At 35.5% G+C, this 23,260-nt stretch overlaps 1 protein-coding gene across 33 annotated transcripts in view; it reads left to right on the top strand.

Moving 5' to 3' along the window:
* The window catches only part of LOC111929905 (uncharacterized), a 57,747-nt gene that overhangs the window by 10,909 nt on the left and 23,578 nt on the right, over positions 1–23,260 (top strand). For 4 of the 33 annotated variants that reach the window (XR_015288394.1, XR_015288399.1, XR_015288398.1 and 1 more), the window contains 5 exons: positions 91–152; positions 1,142–1,259; positions 8,206–8,238; positions 8,575–8,762; positions 9,820–9,947. Coding sequence is in view for 1 of the 33 variants with exons in the window: in XM_086894354.1 (XP_086750480.1) it covers positions 91–152; positions 1,142–1,182 (103 nt within the window). In the remaining 32 variants the exon portion in view is untranslated. Of the gene's footprint in view, positions 1–90; positions 153–1,141; positions 6,477–8,205; positions 8,284–8,574; positions 8,763–9,819; positions 9,949–18,100; positions 18,775–19,602; positions 19,760–19,971; positions 20,070–23,260 lie in introns of those variants that run through there. The other 29 variants (XR_015288413.1, XR_015288417.1, XR_015288421.1 and 26 more) reach the window with 23 other exon arrangements.

Below are 23,260 nucleotides of genomic sequence, written 5' to 3'. Positions count from 1 at the left end.
AGGAGACCCACCTAATACTTAAAGCCAATATTTATCTTTACTATATACTAAAATTTTAGTAATCTAATAAAATAATTCCTTTTATTACAGATTTTATAATTTAAAAAAAAGAAAGATAAAAAAATACTATGCAGCAAAATGTCTCAATGCAGGTAATTATGTTATGCACCTCCTCCTATCTATCGCTTTCTCTGTAGTTACTCTCAATCTTCCACTGTCCCTCTCAGTCCCCAAGCTGTCAGGCTCAGGGCAGGCATGGTAGAGTGAATTACTATTATTCCAACTTTTTCACCAGAAGGAATATAATAGTCATGTTTTCTTCTCTCTCTAACATCTACTTTGTGTTATGTAAATATTTTTGCCCATCCAGTTTACACCTTCTTTTTTCTTCTTAGGTCTGCAAGCCTACATTACATCCTAATTTCCAATATATGGCACATATTATGTATTTCAGATATTTGTTCTTTGCTCTGTCACCTAAAAATAATTTTGTCCAGTTCCTGTGTCTGCATGTCTTTAGTTGACCATAAGTGAGTTTTTAGTCTTGGTTCTCCAGTGTTAGCTTGTGCCCTGTATCTTAATGTCCCATACCTTTACTACTCCATATGCCATGTCTTTACATCTGTTGTGCCAGGCCTATATTTCTCTACATAAATATATCATTTTACATAGAAGAAATTCTTGTTACTGCTATCTGTGTAAAGCTATGTTGTTCGTATATAAAGTTAAGGAGAACAAATTAGACATAGCCACCTCGTACTTGAAAAAACTGTTGTAACAGATAAAGCAAGTAGAATCTCCAGGGCAGGTCAAACAAGTTCAGACAAAGCCTGATAAACCTCAGTCCTTGCAAACTCACTGCAGTGTTTGTGGTCTATTACTAGCAGTGGCTGTACTGAATTTACTGAAATCTCTTGAGGAGCATATCTAATCTCATCTCATACTGATAAAATAATATTTAATGTAGATGTTCTTGCTCCTCAGGGGTTGTTTTCTTACATATGTCAGTAATATACTGCACACAGCTGTTGCTGAAGTTTGGAAAATGTGGACAGGTTTTTGGTTTATATTTGATTGTATTAACTGACTGTAATCTTGCCTTAACAGTAGAGTAACATTTGTTTCTGATCTAATATTGCAGTCATATTCAACAAAATGATCAGGAGTTTATTATGCACCTGATGTACACCTGATTAGAATGTCATTGTACCGTAAAACTCAACATTCTTGACACAGGAGTTGCAGAAGTGGCTGCTAAGGTAAATGGTATGTTCCTTCATGGTGAGGTTCTCTGTAATGGGTAGCACACAGAAAAATTGCTTTATAGTAGTGCTGCTGATCTTCATGTAGCTACATGTATATTAAGTGTGTCGAGTCCTTTGCAACGATTAGTTGTGATAAATGGCTGTTGGTAAGTGAACATGTCTTTTAAAGTGGGATTCAGGTTCTTATAAAACTACTTTAAGTACTGTTTTCCTTTTTTGTTATTAATATGAATGTCATATTTGAATTATACAATATTATTAATTACAGATGCTGAAAAAATATTTGTCCTAGCTGTAACGTTTGCTCAGAAAAATAGTTTATTTGTATGCTAAAGCCTCCAAGCATGGGAATAGTAACAAAAGTAAGCTGAAATCCAACTACGTGTGAATGTGGATGAACCTACAAATGATGAAAAATGTCTTACAAACAAAAAGTGGGCAGAAAATTCTCATACAGTTTTTAAAGCTTGCAAGCATAACTCAGACCTTAAGGAAGAAAAGAAGGCGTTCCTGATCGGCTTTTTATGCTATTGTGCCTTTAGATTGATAGTATCTCACAGTAGAGGTATATTAGTACTTTTGTATGTATTGGTACTTTCCATACCAAAAAATGACCTAATTGTCTCATATTTCTTTCATGTAATTATCTAGTAATGAGAAAATAACCTGTTTTTCAGAGCTACCCCATGGAAGAAATCTTATGCTCTTTTATGCAAGTTTGATTTATAGACATGTACTGCAGAGCACAGTGAATATGAGACATTCATCTTCCTATGGCTAGTTGCTATAGCAACATAGTACACAGTACAATGTCATTCCAGCTCTGGTGATGCCTGCAGTAGTTTATCCCTTTGTTGTTCTTGTTTCTTAAGCAACTGTCTTGCAGCCTTTCATATTATCACACTTCATCACCTATACAAGTCTTTTTCCTTATCTCTTGAGGACTGTATCTAATAGACAAGATCCATTTTTTCTCTACCTGTGCATGTCAGTGTATTTTTCTTTTTTTTTTTTTTTTAAATCGTGGGTTAAAAGCTTATCCCTTGCCCAAAAATAATATACCATTGCCCTAACATTGGTAAAAGAAAATGCAAACCAGACTGCACTTGAGAATGTAAGGGACCTGTCTCAGCATGTTTGTTTACCATTTCCAGTCAGGGACTAGAGTTAAGAATGAATTTCTCTAACCAGCATCCCACCCAAGGAAGACAGAAAGGAAAATTAATCAAACTCTGTCCTTAGTTAATATTTGTGAAGTGGACAAAAATCCAACAGCGGTCTTAAAATTCCCACTGTTTCACCTCTGTGAGGGAGGAATTGGGGAAGTAGGAGATCCTCATAATTTACCTAAAAAAATACTAAGGTTTTTATGGGGAACAAGCCTCAAATTGAATGTTTATTGTATTAAGAGTCTGTACCCTAACACAAGTTCTTTGCCAAGGCAGTTTCTGTTTCATAATTCACTGCACAGGGAACCAGCACGTTAATTAAGAGTGTATGTGTCCCAGGTTCTGCATAAGTGGGGTGATACTTTGCAAGAAAACATTGAGTTAACACCTATAGATAGATACATAATTTGGGTAGTAGTAGTAGTACTAATGAGTTTTGCTTTTCCTATCTCTAACTCTGTTGCCAAATCTGTCATCCAATTACGTACTTGCTATTTGTGGTGGGTTGACCCCAGCCGGTGACTCACTGACTGCCCCCAGCAGTGGGGTGGGGGAGAGAATCAGAAGAGCGAGAGCAAGCAGAATCGTGGGTTGTGATCAGGACACTTTAACCAGTGAAGCAAAGCTGTGCATGCAAGCAAAAGAGAATACAGAATTTATTCACTACTTCTCATCAGTAGATCACTTTTCCTGGAAAGCAGCACAGCTTATTGTTACTTGGGAAGACAAACACCATAACCACAAACTTCCCTATCCTTGTCTGTTCCCCAGACTTTAATTGCTGAGCATGATGTCAAAGAATCATAGAATGGTTTAGGATGGAAGGGACCTTTAAACATCATCTGGTCCAACTCCCCAGACATGGGCAGGGGCACCTTCCACTAGACCAGTTTGATCAGAGCCTTAAGCATTTCAGGTGTGGGACATCCACAACTTCTCTGAGCAACCTGTTCCAGTGTCTCACAACCATCGCTGTAAAAATTCTTCCTTGCAGCAGATCTAAGTCTACCCTCTTAATAGTTAAAACTATTTCCCCTATCCTGTCAGTTCTACTATAGATAAATCGGACACCAAATCAGCCTAACAAAAATTTCAAATAGATTTTTTAGCAGTTATAAGCAAAGTCTGTCTGTTATCCATATATATTTCAATCCTACAGAAAACTAATTTAAAAATCTGAATTTTTTTGCTTATCACTTTTTCTGAATAAAATTTTGCATAAGTACAGGTATGTATTTTTTCGAGTTTGAAAGCAAAACTTAGCACGTGAGTGTTATACAATGTGCCACACATTTATTTCTTCTAAATAGTTCAACATACGTTTTTCTAATTTCGGCAAAATTACCACATGAAGTAAATGTATCAATATTTTAAGTTATTAATGTAAGTTCATATTTAAATTTAAATGTTGTGGTTTTTTCTGCTTTTGAGGGTATGTCCAAACAAGTATTCAAAATTCTGTTAGCAAATTTAGTAAGTCACTGGTTCCTACCTCTTAGTTATCACTCCTGCCTTTCACACTGACTTTCTTTCATTGGTCCTTGAAGTTCAGAGTAAATTGTTTTAACAGATACCATTCTTATTTAACATGAATCCTTTTTACTTTATATTGCTGCAAGTAGGGATATGCATGTGGTCAGTTGCCATAATGCATTCATGGTAATACAACTTATTAAAATATGTTAATTCCACAGCAAGTGCTTAGCTGGTCATATCTTTCTTTCAAGCTATTTTCTTTCAGATTCGATAAAACTGTGACATGTAATAAAACTATTAGAATGTGGCAGCTATAAAATAGACACCAAAGCTTAAATTTTTTTTATTATGATTAACATCTGTGGTAATAGCAGTACACCTGCCAACATGCCTCAAATGTGAATCAGTTCTTTTAGCAATAGCTTATATTCAGTCTGGTGATGTCTTTACAGGAACTACCCACACAGATGTTGATGATTTTTTAATTGCATTGGATGATAGAAACTGGAAAAAAGACTGACCCAACCAAACTCATTTCAAAGAAACTATTAAACAGCCATTAGATGACAACAATTCATGCTTATTTTCATCCAAAGCTGAACCTCTACCCTGAACAGAAAATTATTACTTTTCTTTCAGAGCATACATTTTATTAAAAGCAGATTTTTCTCAAGAATTAAGAACAGAAGATTTATTTTCAATTATAAACTGCATCTTTTATTTGAAGAGCAAATTGTGATGTATGCTGATAGATTTAAAAACTGCTCCATCACCTCTCTAGGAAGCCTGTTGCAGGGTTTGACTACTCTCTTGGTAAAGAATGCCCAATCTAAAGTCCCCTGATGGAGCTTTGAGCCATTCAAATGTCCTGTCACACAGGACACAAGGTGAGGCCAGGGCACTGCTGAGTACAGAGGGATAACCATCTCTGCTGAGCAGCTCTTTGTGCTGGGTTTGATGCACCCCAGCACGGGGTTCACACTCTGGCTGCCTGGGCACACGGCTGGCTCACATGGAGCTGCTGCCAGCCAGCACCCCCAGATCCCTCTCTGCAGGGCTGATCTCCAGCCACTCCTCTCCCAGTCTGTACTAGTGCAGAATCTGGCATTTTCCTCCCATCAGTCATTGTCCAAAGCCCTGATCTATCTAAATCTCTCTCCCAATGTCTTCTGTTCAAGAGAGTAAACAACACCTCCCAGTTTGGTATAATCAATAAACCTGCTAATGGTGCATTCAACTCCTGCATCCAGATCATTGATGAATGTATTGAACAGAGATGGCCCTAGAATTGAACCTGAGGCACACCACAGGTGACCAGGCACCAGCCAGATGCAGCCCCATCCACTACAACCCTTTGAGCTCAGCCCTTCAGCTGAGCCCTCAACTTCTTCATCCTGTACACAATCAAACTGCTCATTCTAAATTGTGAATTCCACAGTTGGACAACTTGTCTGGAAGGAAGCTGTGAGGGACAGTATGAAAGGCCTTATTAAAATCCAGAAAAACTACATCTACTGCCTTCCCTTCATCCACTTGGTGGGTGACAGTATCATAGAGAGATATCAAATTGTATAAACAAGACCTTCTCCTTGTGAACTTGCACTGACTGTACCTGATGATTGTGGTATTCTTTAAATACCTTTTGATAACACCCAGTATGATGATCTCAATAATATTTCCAAGAACTGAGGTTAGACTAAGTGTAATTTCCTGTATCTTTCCTCACAGCCTTTTCATAGATAGGAATAACATTGGCTAGGATTCAGTCAGCAGGGACCTCCTCAGACTCCCAAGATCCTTGGCAGCTGACAGAGTGGGATCCTGCCATAACATCTGCCAGTTCATGTGCCTGTGAATATTCAGCCAATACAGCTGATCCCTTACAATTTTCATGCCCTCAAATGGAAAGTCACTATTCCCACACTTGTGGTTGTTAGTCAAGGGCCTGAGCAGCCTGAGGTCCACCAGTGTTATTAAAGACTGAGGCAAAAACCCACAGAGAATACAGTAGAATAATATAGTAGAAATAATGTGAATAATAGAAATAGCAATAACTCCTTTTGAGTAGCAAAGAAGTGTTTGCAAAGTCCAGGGTCCCTTTATAGTAGGAAAAAAACATGACAAAAATAAAAATGAACCAGTCTATGGCATAATAAAAGAACAGTCTTATGTCAAATAGTTAACTAGTTTTCTTTGGATTTAGATTTTATCTCCTCTCTTGCAGTCTCTGCTGCATTTTGAGAAAATGAATCCACATCAGAAATGTAAAACCATTAAAAAGGGGATATTATAATACTACATCCTAACAAAACTTAAGCTAACAATTTTAAAAATACCTGATGACTTGTTTTTAACATGACAAACTAAGATACTATTTAATTTAATAAGTTTAAGTGGCAACATGTACTCTATAACACAGCTGCATGGTGTCCCCTTCATCTTTAGTATTTTGTTTAAATTAAGGACAAGATGTTATTAATAGCATTTAGATGATGTATGTGCTCTTGGCAATACTTATATTCCTTAATTGAACAAAGTTTATTAAAACATTCCTGCTTCAACTTTACAAGAATTTCTGTGGTATTTTTAACTGTCTTATAAGGCTTATAGAATAATGCGTGTCCACTTACTGATACCCGTGGAGCTTACAGGCTGGTTTCAGTGAGAGTTGAGATCAAAGAAATAATTTTACTTCTGCAAGTTTTATAAAAATAGTTGAGCAAAGAAGAAGAGACGCTGCAACTGCCCCAGTGGAGGAAAGGGATGTTATATGAGTTAATGAATCTTAGCAAGCACCACCGAATCTTCATGGAAGCATGACCTCATGAAGATGCAACTGTGGAGAAGCTTTAGTCAAAGATTTCATCAGACTATTTTTCATCAGTCATGACATCCAAATATACAAGTAATCAGGAATTGTTAGTTCAGCTATTCCCAGATTTGTTTGATATTATCAATAACTTTAATAAAATAAATTTATATTCTTTTCTTGTAATATTTCCCTCTGAAGTTTGAAAAACATAATGCCATAAATCCTGAAAGTTTAAGACAATATCTGAATTTTTGAAATGTATCTGCTGATTTTTTCCTCCGTATCTCTTATAACTTGTGCAAATTCTCTTGAAATAAACTTACTGTCAAAAGAAGATTCCCTTTTAATCATGCATTCCTATAAAAAATGAGATTACGTTTGCACTTGAGCATGTACTGCAACTTGTGTTTTGGTAGTCTGATGATACTACAGAAGGGGAGTCTTCAGTATGTGATGCACCATAACAAGAGGCAGTGTGTACACATTGTGTCAGGGAAAATTCTGACTGAATGTGAGAAAAAAAAAGTCTTCACTGTTGAGAATAGCCCCACTCTAGATTTCCTTCTCTCAGATGGGGTCAGAAATTGTGTCAGGTTTCTTCAATGCGTTTATACTCTGAAGCCATTGTAGGAAAGGTAGTTGAGTCACACTAAATTCTCTATTCCTAAGCAAAAAAAAGATCTTTCATGGCAATTTTGCACCATATTGGTCTTTGATTTCTAATGTCTTAAAATATTTTATTCATCCCATCCCACCCCCTCCCTATGAATTCACAACTATTTTTTACAATATTTATTTCTTCTTCCATTGTGACTGTTAAGTAGGAATAGGGTAACACTTGTTAGAGAGTAAAGTGCTCAATAATTATTCTTTATTTGGAACATCTGATGATGCCCACTGTGATAGGTGGGTAATGGGGGAGGAAGTTACTTACTCATCAGATATCCTGTTGTTCTTCCTATGTTGCTGTTGAAAAACATTCTTTTCCTTAATTCCTCAAAATTCAATTTCAGTCAGGAACTGTTTCTGTCCAGATTCTGTGTCCTAGAACTGAGCAACAGCTGAAATTGTATTCTCTGTATAGACCCTTCTAAATCAATTCTTTTTATTTATTTATTTTCAGACCCTGCCAATGCTGTTGAAGGTTTAAATTTCCAATTCTATCATCGCATGATATGGCATGGGAATGATCTGATGTGGCCTCATTACTTAAATTTGCACCCAGATAGATATTAACAAGACACAATGAGCCTTTTGGAAAAATCTGATATATCACCAATCCTCTGGGTTCTCTGCCAGGACTACTAGACATGACATAATCTTTCTATCTTGATATACATGTATTATATACAGTATATAGTATATATTGTATATACTGTATGAGTATTACAGATGTATTCTTGCAATATATACCTTTGCTTAACAAACTTTAAGTGTTAACAATTTTGTTCAATAATTTTGATCTATTTCTTTTCTCTTTTAGGATGTTTTCCTCTAAGATAATAATCAAGTACTGGTAAGCTTAGAGCTTTAAGGTACAGCTACCCAGACTGTTGGTTAGCTTAGAAGCAGAGATTCCCCTCTTTTTTTCCTTCTGTTCCAACTAGATGCTAACAATCTAGAATTCACCAAGTCTTCCTTGATAAATAAGGTCGTGAATTTTATCCATTGTGGAGTCTCTTGTATCAGTTTTCTTTATAGAATTTGATTATAAGAATTACAGAATAATTGGTTTGGAAAATTTAAATCAATTTCAAGAAAACCAAAGTTTTACTTGTCATGTTTCAATCAATTACTTGATTGACTGAATACTAATACAAAATACTAATACAAAGCCTGTTGTTGGAATTAGTAGAAGAAGAAGGCATTAGAATATGTGTGTACTGTTCAAGCAGTAGAGAACAGCCCTGGGGTTGCTGAGACGCATGCACAAATAGAGAGGTTGTATTTCTACATTCAAAAATGCGTATGGGGACAAATTCAGATCTTACTATCAAGACAACCCAACACTTCATATTGCCAAATGGCCTGCAGAAACAGGTAAAGAAATTATTTCAAGTTCTTTGTGATTCAGTGTTATTCTCCAAGCTATTTATGAGTCTTGCTGAAAGCAAGCCAATTCTCATATTCAGAATGCAGTTTTGTTGTTGAGAAAGCAATCAATGAGCTCTGTAATTTAACTAAGTAAGTAACTGTAATTTAACTAAAGTAAGTACATTTACCAAAGCAAAATAACTTTTTGTAACTACCTTGTATTAAGGATTTTGATTTTGATTTTTAGCATATTCTTAGTCAGTCTGTCTGGTGTGTTATATGTGTGTGCCTTTGTCCCCTGATTGTAAACTCCTAGTATTGTTAATCTCTTTTGGAATCAAATAATTCTAGGAAATGAGCAAATTAACAACCTTTGTTTTCTTGACAGATAGCTTTGATTTGTCTTGTCTACTGCAACTAATTGTGTGTCTTGCTTAATCTGATAAATACTAAGATGTTTGTCTTACACATCTAAATCACAAACTTGGCAGCAAATCTCTTCTTCTTTTTATTGTTTTTTATCTGCTGTGTTTTTGTCCCCTGAGTAGCATTAATATGGGATATGCACAACAATGCCAAATTCAATATTAATTCTTTACCTAAGTTGGGGAATGTAAATACGTAGTGGCATTGTCTTCTGCTTATGTATAAATATATATAGTACACTATGACTGGAATTTTTGAGCAAGAGTGTTATTCCCATTTAAGGGCCGAATTGATTTTTTAATGTTAATTTTATAGTGAAAAATATTAATTCTGAAGAAAAGAGTAGCATTTTAGTGTAATTTTAAAGGGCATGTTTTGTTTTATTTGAAAGAAAGAGAACATCTACTCTTTGTTCTTTTCCTCCTGGCTTCTTATGTTGAAAGCTTATTACATTCTTCAGACAAACATTTTCATGCTGACAAAGTGTGTTTCATAAACACTTCAGATGGAGTCATGTCTGGAGTCATCTAGTAAAATGGTCAGAAAGGAGTCAAAGATGCATTTCAGTAACAAGACTTAATTTACTAATTTAATCTCTGGCCCTCACCTTAGTGTTCTTTTTTTCTATTTATCTTAGTAAATGTGTGCCATGCTTGATTTCATGGATGTATGTAGCACACCCATACTGTTTTACAGACTCATTCCTGATTCTCATGCATTTAAAATCCTGACTGTTTGGGACTGCAGGATTTTCACTCTCTCATGGTGAGTTTGCTTTTGCTTTAGCTTTTGCTTTTGTCTTTCACTTAGAAGAGAGTAAACAATAGTCATACCTCACATATATGCCTACAGATAACTCAGGAGGGTATGAATTTTACTAGCTTCTGAAGTCAAGTGACTAATATTATCAGTACTCAAAGATCATTGATTTCCCCTGAGCAGTGTCCATAGTTAGACTATAACGGATTTGGAAAACGCTGTTCTTACATGTTAACTGTTCTTCATAGTAATGGCTTGTAATAGTGGACATTTTTGTATTTTATCTTGCTTTATACTTGCACTTTTAGGAGTGGCATACCTACACAGAAGCTGAAAATAACTTCTTATTCTTTTGTTAATTTAGTTTTTGGTAACAACAAATTCTAATTTAAGTCTGGAACTCAATAATTAATGTCAAAGAATATGATGACAATGCCATAAAACTTTATCAGAAGGTTTTTATGAAACTTGATTAGGGTTTTTTCACTGGCATGAATTGAAATGATGTTATCTTGCTGGACTGAATGCATAATGAAGTCTACAGAGGAACTTATATGCATTTATTGCTTATTTAGTGCATATGTTATTTCATTTTCAAATCTTCATGAACTTTCAGTGTAACAAGATGCCATATACAGCCTCCTAGTCTCATGTGATTTCCTTCATAGTCCTGTGACTTGATAACTGTCATGGTTTAATTCCAGCTGGGAACTAGGTACCCCACAGCTGCTTGGTCACTCCACCCCCAGTGGGGAGGTGAATCAGGTTGAGATAAAAACAGCTGGATTATTGAAACAAAGTAAAATAATTATAATAATAAAAAGGAGAAAGAGAGGAATAACACCAGAGAGGAGTAAGTGATGTTCAATACCGTCTCTCACCATCCACTGAGTGATGCCAAGCCTGTTCCCCAGCATTGACTGGCCCCTCCCAGCCAATTCCACCAGTTTGTGTACTGGCCATGTTGCTCTGTGGAATATCCCTTTTGCTAGACAGGGCCCCTGTCCTGGCCATGCTCCCTCCTGGCTTCTTGTGCACTGCCCACTGTCAGAGCACAGGAAAATGAAAAGTCCTTGACTTAGGGCAAGCACTGCACAGCAACAACTAAAACATCAGTGTGTTATCAGCATGATTCTCATGCTGAATCCAAAACACAGCACTGTACCAACTACTAGGAAAAGAGTTATCTCTGCCAAAACCAGGCCAATAGTATAAGGCCTTTTAGATGTTATGGAAAATATTAACTACGACTGCAGCTTTAATAGGGAATCATGAAGCATTCTTAATAGTTTTTAAGTTCATTTAGATTTAGTGGGTTTAAACTTCTAAAAATTCAGGGAAATCCAGCATGATGGCAGATGTCCAGCCACATCCGGCTGTGATTTAGCTTTGGTGACCAGAGGGATATGGGGCCTTTGATTTGGTTGGCTTGTTTGCTGAGGCTGGTGCTGCCAAACTGTGTTCCCATATAAAAGGTATTATGTATTAGAGAATATCTTAAAAGAAATTGTTGTATTGATGGAATTTCTGGTTTCTACTATCTTCATCTTCAGCCCTTTTAATGTTTTAATGCTTCTTAGTCCCAGGAAGACACGTATAAAGTGGAACAAGATTTTCTGAATAAGTAGAAAAGATTGGTTGAGATGAAGTTCCATGCCAAAGAATAAAGCTTTCTTCTTTGTGTCAAAAGTGTGATTCAAGACTGACATATCATATAACTGCAATTTATTAAAGATCTTGTGCATTGCCTGCGGATGGTGCCATGTGGTATACTTTCACAGAGGGGTACAGAATATTTTTGTCAGTGCTTGAATATAGTATTGATTTAAGAGGTCAATCTTTATTGTATAATTCAGTGCCAAGTTAAAGACGAAGTCTTTAAAAAGCCCTGTGAAGGGACCGTGTATGTGCTGACATGTAGAAGAAAGACTTAAGAGCAGGTAGCTGAAGCAAAGTGCAACATGCTGCCTACTCTGGAGTAGGGAGACACTTTGGCTTTTCATTCTATATGGTGATTTTTGATCAATACTAGCTCTATTTTTTCTTTCACTGGTTTTCTAGGGAAGTAATTCTAATGCATTCACACTTTCTGCCTATACTGTCTTAATTATTTTTAACATATTGTCCAATTTCAACCAAACTATAGACAAATAGAAGCTAAACCTTCCTAAGTTTCTGTAATTCAGCAACATGTATTGCTTTCCAGCTGAGGCAAAAATTCAGTCTGAGAAATAGATGCAAATTGTCTGTTAAGCCTGTATATAGTAATTTTTTGCATATATATAATTTTTAAACATAGCTAAATCTTCAATCAGTTATGGCACAGAATGGCTCTTACTCAGCCAAACAGCAAGGAAAAACAAAAGAGTGAGAAGCATGAAGAGAACCAGAAATATTATAAATTGAGAAGTCACTGAGGATCAGGTTTTTGTTGTAGGTAGATGAAGCAAGTCTGTGGAAGGCTAGATTCATTATTTCTCCACTCATTAAACAACTTGTTTCTGCTCCTCTAAGTAGTGTTTTTTCTAGAAGAGAAAATTGGATTGATGCTGACAGCATCTGTTATTGGCAAGGCTAATTCCTTAGGACCTTATTAACCCCCTTCTAGCCTGCTATAGTCCTGAGTGTCTTTTTGAAGAGAATTTATTAAAATATTCCATGACTCTGAAAGAATGTCAGAGAACAAAAATGAGTAGAGTTATGGGAGACTGAAGGATGGGATGTGATTGAATTTCTTTCATATTCTGTAATAGTTTGTGGCCAAGATTTTTCAGTGTTTAGTGTTAATATGAATGCTTGAAAGTAGATGGTGATGTCTCTATAGGAAGTCTTAACAGTCTTCCAGAGAACACTTAGTGAAGTTAACCTGTTTGCTATTCTATGTATCTTAAAAGAAACATATGGTACCAAAGCCTTCTCCTTCCTAATGGGTGAAGCAATTGGTTCATCCAAAACATCTTGTATTTTAACTCCTATATTTGTTCCTGTGTCTTAACTACATCAGATTTACTCTACCTCCATGACCTTGTCATATTTATGAAACAGAGTCCATCTTGGGTACTAGCTCATGGTGTCTTCTACTCTTCCTGCAGATTTATTTTTGAAGGTTTTTCTCTTTTTTGTATTCTTTACTTTCCACCTATGTCCAAGTTAACAGATACATTTCCTCATACAGAATATTTTGTGCATTATCGTTCTTTATAATTAAATAGAGATAAAAATCAAAGAAATACCATCAACAATGCATACTAAACTATATTGGCTGTTTAGGAATTATTTTTAAAATTCTATGAGTATTCTTAGGCAAGTTACTCTGAACAAGGTGTGAAAAAATGTGAAAATAACAGCAGGATGGTTTGGGATAAAATACTGGAAAAGAATGACACAAAAAGGAAGTAGAATGTGTTCAAAGATAAATGAATGTAAATCCTAATGTTATGTATGTTGCTTAGCAACAGGCAGTAAAAGTGTGGATGAACAAGTGAGTATAAAAAGTAATTAAAGGAAAAAGGCATGTGCATGGCATGGTATGGATAACAACCAGAAATACAAAAAAGATGAGAAAAGCAAATATGGAGAAAAAAACAGATTTAAAGAATGTTGAGAGAGATCTTGCAACTTTTTTTTTATTCTTTGTAGACAGATTTTTTCCTTGTAACATTGTCTAGAAAGAAAATAGGCAGCAACTTCCTCTGTAATAATGCCTCACTATAATATAGCTTACTCTAAGGAAAAATAAACTTGAAAATGTGAATTGACTATAAAAAAAATGTAAAACACTCCCATAAAATAATAAATGGAAAATACGGTAATAGGTTATTTGGCAACACAGAATTATCACAGAGTTTTAATTACTTCAGTTACTTAGGAAATAAACATTTGAAATACCATTTTTTTTTAGCAAGAATCCAATTTTCCTGTCTCTGAATCATTTCTCTCAAGAGTGTGTCCATGTTTTTTCTTCTAAAGCCTTATTTTCTAATGCTTAGACAAAATATCTTATTGTTCATTTAACTGTCTTCAAATATGGTTAAGAATTTTTTATAAAAAAATCTATAAAATAATGGCCTTGTGTTCTTCTCTGTAAACAGTAGTAGAAGATAGAGTATCTTAATAGTATAATAAGATACAGTTCTGGAAAGCTTGATTGGTGGAAACTTAATAAAAAGTACCTGATTAGTATATAGTACTTCTCATCAGCACATCACAAATTTCTTTGTGTAAGAGAGAGTGTCATTCCTTCATTTTGTAGAAGTAAAATGCAATGACCTCATGGTAAATACCTGTCATCTTTTAAGTGTTCATTAGATGAAAAAAGTATTTTATTTTACATTGGTTTTTTTTCTCTCTTCGCTCTTGTTTGCAGATTTGGAAGGTGCAGGAACATTATACTAAGAGTGTTGAAACAAAGTTTCTCTGTATTTAAGGATCATAGAAGATCTTTGATTTGGGAGCTAGCTTTCAACTTTCCTGGATATAGTGAGAGAACAGCCAAATGTCAGTACTGACATAGATGAGACAGGGTTGTAAATAATATTTTGTATAGAAAACTTGGTACAGCTGGAAAACCTAAAGGTTTTCAGACGTAACAGCTGAGGTCAGAAATCCAAGCTTTTCTTTATCAGTCTTGTGTATAAATTCAATCTTTATCTGAATTTGTGCCAGAATTCATCAGTTGTAAATCCATATCTAGTAGCTTAGGCTGCACTACCAAACCTTAGCCACCTCCACTTGTTGTTACCTAGAGAAAATAGCAAGCAGAAAACTGTTCTACTCTAGTGACTATTTAGTTTGGGTTTGACTTTTGATCTTGACTCTTCAATCTTTCTTTAAATCTTGTACAAATTTATATTCCAGTTGTAGGCCTGTACACAGATAAATCAGTGATGCACTTTTGACTGAGTGCCATTGATTTTAACAGCTGCACTGGTACTTCAGCATATGCTGAATCAAGAATCAGTTGGTTAACAAATGCTGCTCTGAACTGGGCATTAAGAAACAGGCAAGACTCCATTTTCACAGGTACACAATAAAATACCCAGACCTTTGGCTTGGGTTTAAGGTAAAAATTCTGTAAAGTATTAGTTCTTATAGAGTTGATAAGAGGAATTTAGACTTAAAGCACTTCCAAGTCCTCACATTCTCTTTCATTTGACTTCCTTGGAAATATATTTTTTAAATATTAATATCTCTCCAAAAGTAACAAACTGCCTGTTGTAGAAACAGTAGTTCTAAACTGAGAAGAAAGAGATTCCTTAAAAATATGTTTGTTAAAGCAGACATATCCATATGCTTTGCTTGGAGGGAATAATCAATCTTGTGATAATTGAGGCTTATAGAAGTCCTTACCAAAGACAAAATAAGTAGAACTGTGATGCTTCTGTGTCCATTCCTGGACCCATGTGATGGCTAATTTTTCTGCTGTTGAACAGGAAAGTGGCCAGTGAAGTGTCAGATTTTGAATGGGAATCCAATTTTATATTATTCCCAGAGAGTGATTTCAGTATAATATTATCTTAAAAGAACTCTATCATGTACATAATATACCAGGTCGGAAGGGACCTCAAGGATCACCTGGTCCAACCTTTAATGGCAAAATCATAGTCTAGGTAACATGTTCCACTACCCTGTCTATCTGGATCTTTTAAGTATCCATCACTGGGGAGTCTACCACTTCCTTGGGAAAATTATTCCAAGGGCTGATAATTCTCATTGTGCAAAAAATGTCTTTTTCTGACATTTTGAGATTCCAATTGCAATCCCTTTAGGAATAACTTCTACCCATTACCCCTCATCTTTTTTATGTAATTCCTTGTAAAGAGGGAGTCTCCATCTTGTTTGCAGCCATCCTCTATATACCAGAACATGATAATAAGGTCTCCTGTCAACCTTTTTTTCTCAAGGCTGAACAAATCCAGTTATCTCAGCCTTTCCTTGTGGCCAGCAGTTCCACTAGCAGCAGGCAAATAATTAGTTCATTTTGCTTTTAGAAGCACTCATCATTGGTCAGATTAACATATTAATCTCTGTGATAACCCTCGGACAGCCTATATGGGTGTGTGTAATGTGTACCCAGCTACTAAGCACATCCAAAGTCATGGCTCACCATTCTCAGAGAATGTCTTCAGGATACTCCTCAGGCCCTTGTTGCAGGTTCACAGGATGATGTAGACACATAGCCAAGACCTCTCTTAGCAGCAGCACTGTAAATGATGCTAGTGAGACAGTCCAGTGAGATGCAAATGTATCATTTCTAGATCTGGGTCAAAGCCAACCATCTGCTTTAAAATCAATGTCACATACCAACAATGAAGCATAAGTGACCTTGAGAGTTCCTATCTCATATAACTTGGACAAAAGGAATGACATTTAAGTATAGTTTCAATAATGCTCTTTGGTTAACAAGCTTTGGAAGTGTCTGGTATTTGTCTTTAGCTCAAAACTGAGCTTTCTGGACCATTATAAAGTACCAGTAATATTTTTTATAAGTTACAGGAAAGACCATGCTTTTTACAGCTAACATTTAGAGGCAGTATGAACTATGACAGTATATCTGGGTTCTTTGCATTGTTGTATTCTCAAATGGAATTATATCAGAGCCGAGGGAAATGAGAAGGAAGATAAATATGGGGTTTGATTTTCACTTGACAGATCAAAAACTAAGTCACAGAAATGAGACATACAGAAGATAACACATAAAATCTGTAGGTGAAGCATAAACTGAACACAGAGTTTATGAGTGTTGACACATATAGGGACCCCAATTTCATTCTCTTTTCCTTGGACAGGTCTTTTTTCTCCCTGTTTAACCAACCATTACAACATCCATTTTCAAAGACATTCATTATCATAGTTCTATTACTCAATGTGTGTGGGTCTATGTCCTTTAGCGAAAGGAAACAAATTCAGAGCTACTGCATGGTTCCTGCCATCTTTTTGAAATAATTATATGGGGGTTTGTATTTTGCCTTAGGTTCTGTATGTGCCTCACCTTCATTAACTCTACTCAGAAAGCAAAGTAAAGTGCAAACTGAAATTGCTGCACCATAGCTGCTAAAATTAGGCAGTTTGCAGTTTTGTTATTGGAGACCTGGTACTGACCTGCAGATAGTCTTGCTACATAGTTACATGAAGGAGGGCACCGAAAAAACCTAGAAACACTGAAGACCAGCAGAAAAGGAAATAATTACCCCTTTTTTTTGCTAACATTGAAGAAGTAGAGCTAAAGCCGGCTGCCTTCTACCATCATCTTCTCTCTACAGCAATTAGTAATAAAACACAGTTCTCTCCAGAGAGTCCTGAGTCTTAGAACGTGTGTTGGTAGGGTTATAGGTGATATGGTAATTATTTAAAGATGAATCAATTATGGACACTGAAGCTGTAGGCAACACGTTACTTTGACTCATATTTCAGAGTTTTCCCAATTTTCATTATAACAATTGGTCATATAATGCCCATGATATGAATAGATTCCAGAGTTTTATAACAAGAAGTAAAACTGTGATAACTTGATCTTTGAGCTCTGGAGGTCAAAATTGTAACCTTTTTGTACAGCTCATTAAAATGAACATGATAGATATGTGCAGCCATATAAGAAGTTCAGAAGACTCTGTCAGTAAAAAGACTTTATTTTACTAGAATCCCCTACCTGCCCTATGTATGTATTTTTTCCTGATTACCTGACAATACTAATTATCTTACCCACATCTTCTCTTTCATGAAGATATATAATCAGTAGCAGGAGTTCTGAAAGATACTTAAAAATATGGAGCCTGAAGCAGTTTCTTTTACATGTGCTAGGTATGGCTGAGGATCTTAATATGTTTAATATGTGAAATTTCTTGTCCACATAAACCCATGAATACCTTGTATTTGTGCTTTTTTATTTTTTTCTGTAAAATAAGTACTGGGAATGTTAAGGTTCCCCAGAAGCATTTCAATTTAATTCTTTAAGTGGTTAAAACTGTGTAACTTTTATGGACTCTGCTGATCCTGATAACGACTTGAAATTCAGTGCTCCAGTTTTGAAAATTAAAAACATAATGTTATTAAAAGTCAGAAGAAGGAGTTTCAAAACCATGTTTTTGGTATACATTCTTTAGACACTAGTAATATATAAAAGCTTACTGGATAATAGTTTGAATAATATTTTATCACAGGAATCACAAAATTACTATGATTGGAAGGCACCTCTGGAGATCTAATCCAACCAAGGCACTGTCACCTAGAGCAGGAACTCATCCAAGTGGACTCTGAATGTCTCCAGAGAGGAAGACTCCACAGCCTCCTGGGTAGCTGTTCTCTCCTCAGTGGAAGCAAGTTTTTCCTTGTCTTGAGGTGGAACTTCTTGTGTTTTAGTTTGTGGCCATTGCTCCTTGTTCTGCCACTGGGCACCACTGAAGAGAGTGGGGCACCATCCTCTTGACACCCACCTTTGAGATGTTTACATGCATTAATGAGATTCCCTCTCTGTCTTCTCCAGACTAAGCAGGCCCAGCTCCCTTTGTCTCTCCTCATTAGAGAGATGCTCCAGACCCATCATCATCTTTGTGGCCCCTGCTGGACCCTCTCCAGTAGCTCCTTGTCTTTGCTGTACTGAGGAGCCCAGAACTGGTCACAGCACTGTGGGTGTGGCCTCACTAGGGCTGAGTAGAAGGGGAGGATCAGCTCCCTTCACCTGCTGGCCACACTCTTCCCAAAGCAACCCAGGATATCATTGGCCCTCTTGGCTCCAGGGGCACTGCTGGCTCATTATCAGCTTGTATCATACAAAACAATGAAAAATAATTCACATCTCTTGTTTCTTTTAATAAAATTAAATATTCAAAAGTAATTTAATAATCTCAAATTATCCAAGTCAGGGCGTCTCTGTCTCTTAGATACTCAAGATTTTGCATGAGCATACAGAGAGACCATGTCTAAAATTAGGTGAAATTATGTTTTATTTAACTGAATTATTTACTATAGGCATAGTTCCACTATTTTCTGTTCTACACTGCCCATTTCTTGTGCTTCAAGCCTAAGCTGGTGGAGCCCATTGTAACAATAAGAAAACTATTCCTTTTTTTGCTGGTTTTATCACTTGATTCCTGTGTTTTCCTGGCTTTTATCCACTAGTTTATTTGTTGAGACTGCACATGGATCTATTGTAAGTGGTAGGTTTGTGACAAGTTTCTTAACTTGTAAGAAACTAGATTAACACTGTAACTAGGTAATAACCGGTTTAATGGTTTTAAGAATTTTAAAGAACATAGATAAGATCTGGTAAATTGAAGGTAGAATCCTCTGTCCAATTATAAATCTCTTTGAATAGAGTCCAGTTCCTCCAAATATACAGTTGTTCAAAATACTTACAAGTACAAAGAGTAAGAAATAAGAGCAGAAACTCCATACTTTGTTGCATTTTTAAAGTTTCTTTGATAAAAATTATGTTATACACAGTAATTTCAGAATGTTTTTGCTTTTGAAGCAGATTCCATTTTCATATGAACACATAGAAGTTGCTACATATGAAGAAACATGCATGGCTAATTCCATCACAATTAATAATTCCTATTGTATTTGTGGGATAGGATGGAATCACTCCTGTTCTCAGTAACCTCTCTTTACATAAGTTTGGGAAGTTCTTTCCAATTTGTTTTTGTTTTAATTTCTATGACAGTTTCTAGTGCTTTCAAGGTCAGGTGACAAGAGGGTCTTTCATGCTGGAAATCATGATTAATGGAGGCAAAAGGAGCATGTTCTCAACAGGATCTCTGAAGTTCTTAGGTGGTTTTTTAGACTTCCTTTTACCAGAAGTGAAAATGATGTTCCATAAGGTACTTCCTTTTGGTGCAAGTTCCATTTAGATATTTCATGATGTAAATCTAGATTCATGAAAGGATCCTACATATTTCTACTATGTAGTTGCAGTTATTTGGTCTAGTCTATGCAACCTTTTACTCTCTTCCTGTTATTCTATTTGGTTTTATTTACTTACTCTCATAGGTCTTGAGATTTGATGTGTTTTTTCCTTAAAATTTAATCCCAGCTGTTCTTTTATCTTCTTTGTGAGTGGTCTGTCAAAGGCTCTGAACAGCTAAGAATATATGCCTTCAAAAGTAGATTTGCCTGTCCTCCTGTTCAAAGGTAAGAGGCTTCACATGACACTCACCATACCCCATTTATAAAAATATATCCACAAAACAGGCCCATTCAGCTATTGCTGCATTCTCTTTCTTACTTGATTGGACATTTCTCTAAGCACCTGAATTTATAAAAAACAAGCAATGGATTTATATACTGTAATGCCTAGAATAGTATATTTAAATGCTTTTCCCAAAAACCTGTCTCATCAATGGTTAAAAAGAGGAAGTGTGCAGTTCCCCAGCATTCCTTAAATCCTTATTCAAAGTATTGCTTTGCTAAAATTGTTGTTTACTATAAAATCAGTGAACTCATGTTTCTGGTGAAGCACAGATATTTAAATATAGAAGGACTGGTACATGGTTTATATAGATACTCTACAGTCTGATTCTCTTCCTGAAGAAGCTTTCAATATTAATATCCTTAGAATTTACATAAACACATACAGGAGTTCTGACTCTAATCCCTACATGTGTAATCTTGATTTTACTTTCTGTTATTTCAAATGTGTATGCAAAAGTAATGTTGTTCATTTTATTTGTACTCTGATGTAACTCTGAAAAGCAATGCTGGAATTCAGTTTCTGATGCATTTGTAACTTGAAATTATGTATGTTACCAAATCTTATGAAGATTAGAACATGTAATTCATTGCCAGTTGCTCACTGCTTTTCTTCTTCTTTAAACTCTTTTTTTACATATTCAGTTACACACATGAAATATATTTTTCAGAGTTTGTGATTCTTGCAACATGCTGTTTTCCATGCCTTCCTCATATTTACATCAAAAGTTTTCCCTGACTTGGGTGTGTCAGCCATTTATGACTAGGTTGGGGAATTTTTTTCACTTAGTTGAAAACGCAAGCAACCTGTTTCCCTGGAAAACATATTTAGTGAAATTACAGTCTTGTTTGCCATATGGTGCATCATACAGATGGATGATTATTATGCAAATCTTTTGATTAGTGAGTTTCTGCCATTCTAGGAATCATTTGCTTTATGTGTGTTGGCTTTGTACACAATTAGTTCCATTCTTAGGATGATCTGGGACTGTGCCAAATCTTTGATAGTTTTATACAACTTTATACTTTTTTCTTGTATTTATGGTTTGTTCTATTTCTTTGTTCATCAGGCAAAAGAAGTAACTTTTACTTCAATTTACCATATGAGAGATATAATGCAAGAAACATCATGCCATGCTGAATGAAATCGGTAGCAAAATTTGCATCTTTTCATTATAGACTCTGCCTCCATGGTTATAGGCATGTGAGACTGATGAGGGGAGTAGTCAAATAAAATACTTCATTTTGTTTGCAACCAGAATCTAATCTGATAATTCCTACTTTTCTCCAATAAGCAAATTTTCTAGTTGAGCTCTGTACAGTTTGATTTACAGTGCTAAGAGTCTGGGGGTTTTCATTTCTATATGGTTCACAAAGATTCTGGATAGGAATTATATCTTCAGTTCTTCACCTATGACCATGGAATTGTATGTGAAAAGAAAATTTTACTTTTTTTAACTAGGCCTGCAGCTAACCCCATTGTCAAATTTCTTAGTTACAAGGGGCTAAAGTCTGTGAGGGATGGAACGCATCCAGTATGTGTTCAAGTAAGTCCCTTACAAACTTAATCTATTCTTTTTTGCAATTTGTTATAGCTCATGGAAAAAAATTAGATTTTTTTTCCACTGTCTCAAGCAGGTATAATATTAAGAAAAATTTAAAAAGATTCCTAAATTATATGGATGATGTGCATGGACAGGAGTATCCAATTTCTTATTTCTCATGAGAGGTAAAAATTAGCCTTTAGTACAGCTGAGACCCACGGAGGTATGAGTGGTCATCTGGGCTCTCCCACAGAATGGTAAACTGTTCATCACAGGATGTGTTCCAGGAGTGGATTTTTGTAAATTAGGCTAGCCCTTTATTTTTGTCACAAAACTTTGTTACAAGTGAGTCTCCTAAACTGAAATTTAGGTTTTTAAATGCTTTATTACTTGCAATATATTGATGTTGTGGAAATAAACAGTATAAAATGATACTGTTTTGACTTAACAATATAAAATGCAAAGTGATATTCTTTAACTATATAATTCAAGGTTATAGTGAAGGAGATAGTTTCCAAGAGTAAAACAGTATTTTATGATCAAAGCTATTTCCTTTCATCCATTTATCTAAATCAGCTCATTAAAACATTTAATGAATATATAGATACCTATCCCATGGAAAGCAGCTCTTATTTCTTCAAGGCTTGCTGAAAATAAAGCAGTTTTATGTAAGATAAAAACCAAAATTGAATAGCTGTAAAGCCAAACTGTGTAATTTACTTCATCAGAGGAATTACTGTTTGGAAATTTCGGGGCCTAGATGGTTAGAGCAAGCCATTTTAGTTTTAATCTCATTTATCTATTAATAATACGTCTTTAACCAGTTGAATTTTAAATTTTTTAAGCCACTGCAAGGTAAAAGAATAATTCCACTGTTGTCAGACAGGGAATCATTTGAAACACTATATTTCTGCCTTTTGAAAAAATAGGCAAAGGCCATTATACTTATGTGAAATGATACTCTTAATTCAGTTATGAAAATATGTTTAAATGCCTGGTAATATAAATAATGGAATTGTTCCAGAAGTGGGTCCTATTTTGGGAAACAATAGAACCTTCTTTGGACCTTTTTTTTCAATCTTATTTTGTGCATCGGGAATTTTGTCACTTAAATCTGAATATTTATTATTTTCTCCCTCTCTTGAATTTTTTACTGCCTCAAAATGAGATATTTGCTTTAATAAGGACCTCCTAAATATCCTATCCAAACACTAAGCATATAGAGCAACAGCTGATAAATAAATTAATAAACCAAATCTCTTGCTAAAAAATTCAATATCAAATCACTTAGAATTCAGAGAATTTCTTCCATAGGGAAGTACACAGGCTGGATGACTTTCTCAGCTGATTAGTGTCTCAGTATGTTCTCTGAAGCTTTTAGATCATGATTCCTTATCCTTCCTGGTTGCAAATCTCAGTTCTGCTGTCAGTTTCTCTTGAATCCTCTTGACAGTTCTATCAGTGAGTGTTGTGACCCTCAGTTCTGGTGTGGCACGTGTCCTACGCTCACACATTATAGCACTGCTCTGGAGTTCCTGACAGAGCTTACCTAGAATACCATGTAGTGATGCTCGGTGTGTAGTCAGGATT

This window comes from Cyanistes caeruleus, chromosome 6 (genome assembly GCF_971803275.1).
Source record: "Cyanistes caeruleus chromosome 6, bCyaCae1.hap1.1, whole genome shotgun sequence".
Classification (NCBI taxonomy): domain Eukaryota; kingdom Metazoa; phylum Chordata; class Aves; order Passeriformes; family Paridae; genus Cyanistes; species Cyanistes caeruleus.
Note: the sequence above shows the minus strand (reverse complement) of the source record. Positions and strands in the feature narration are given on the sequence as shown.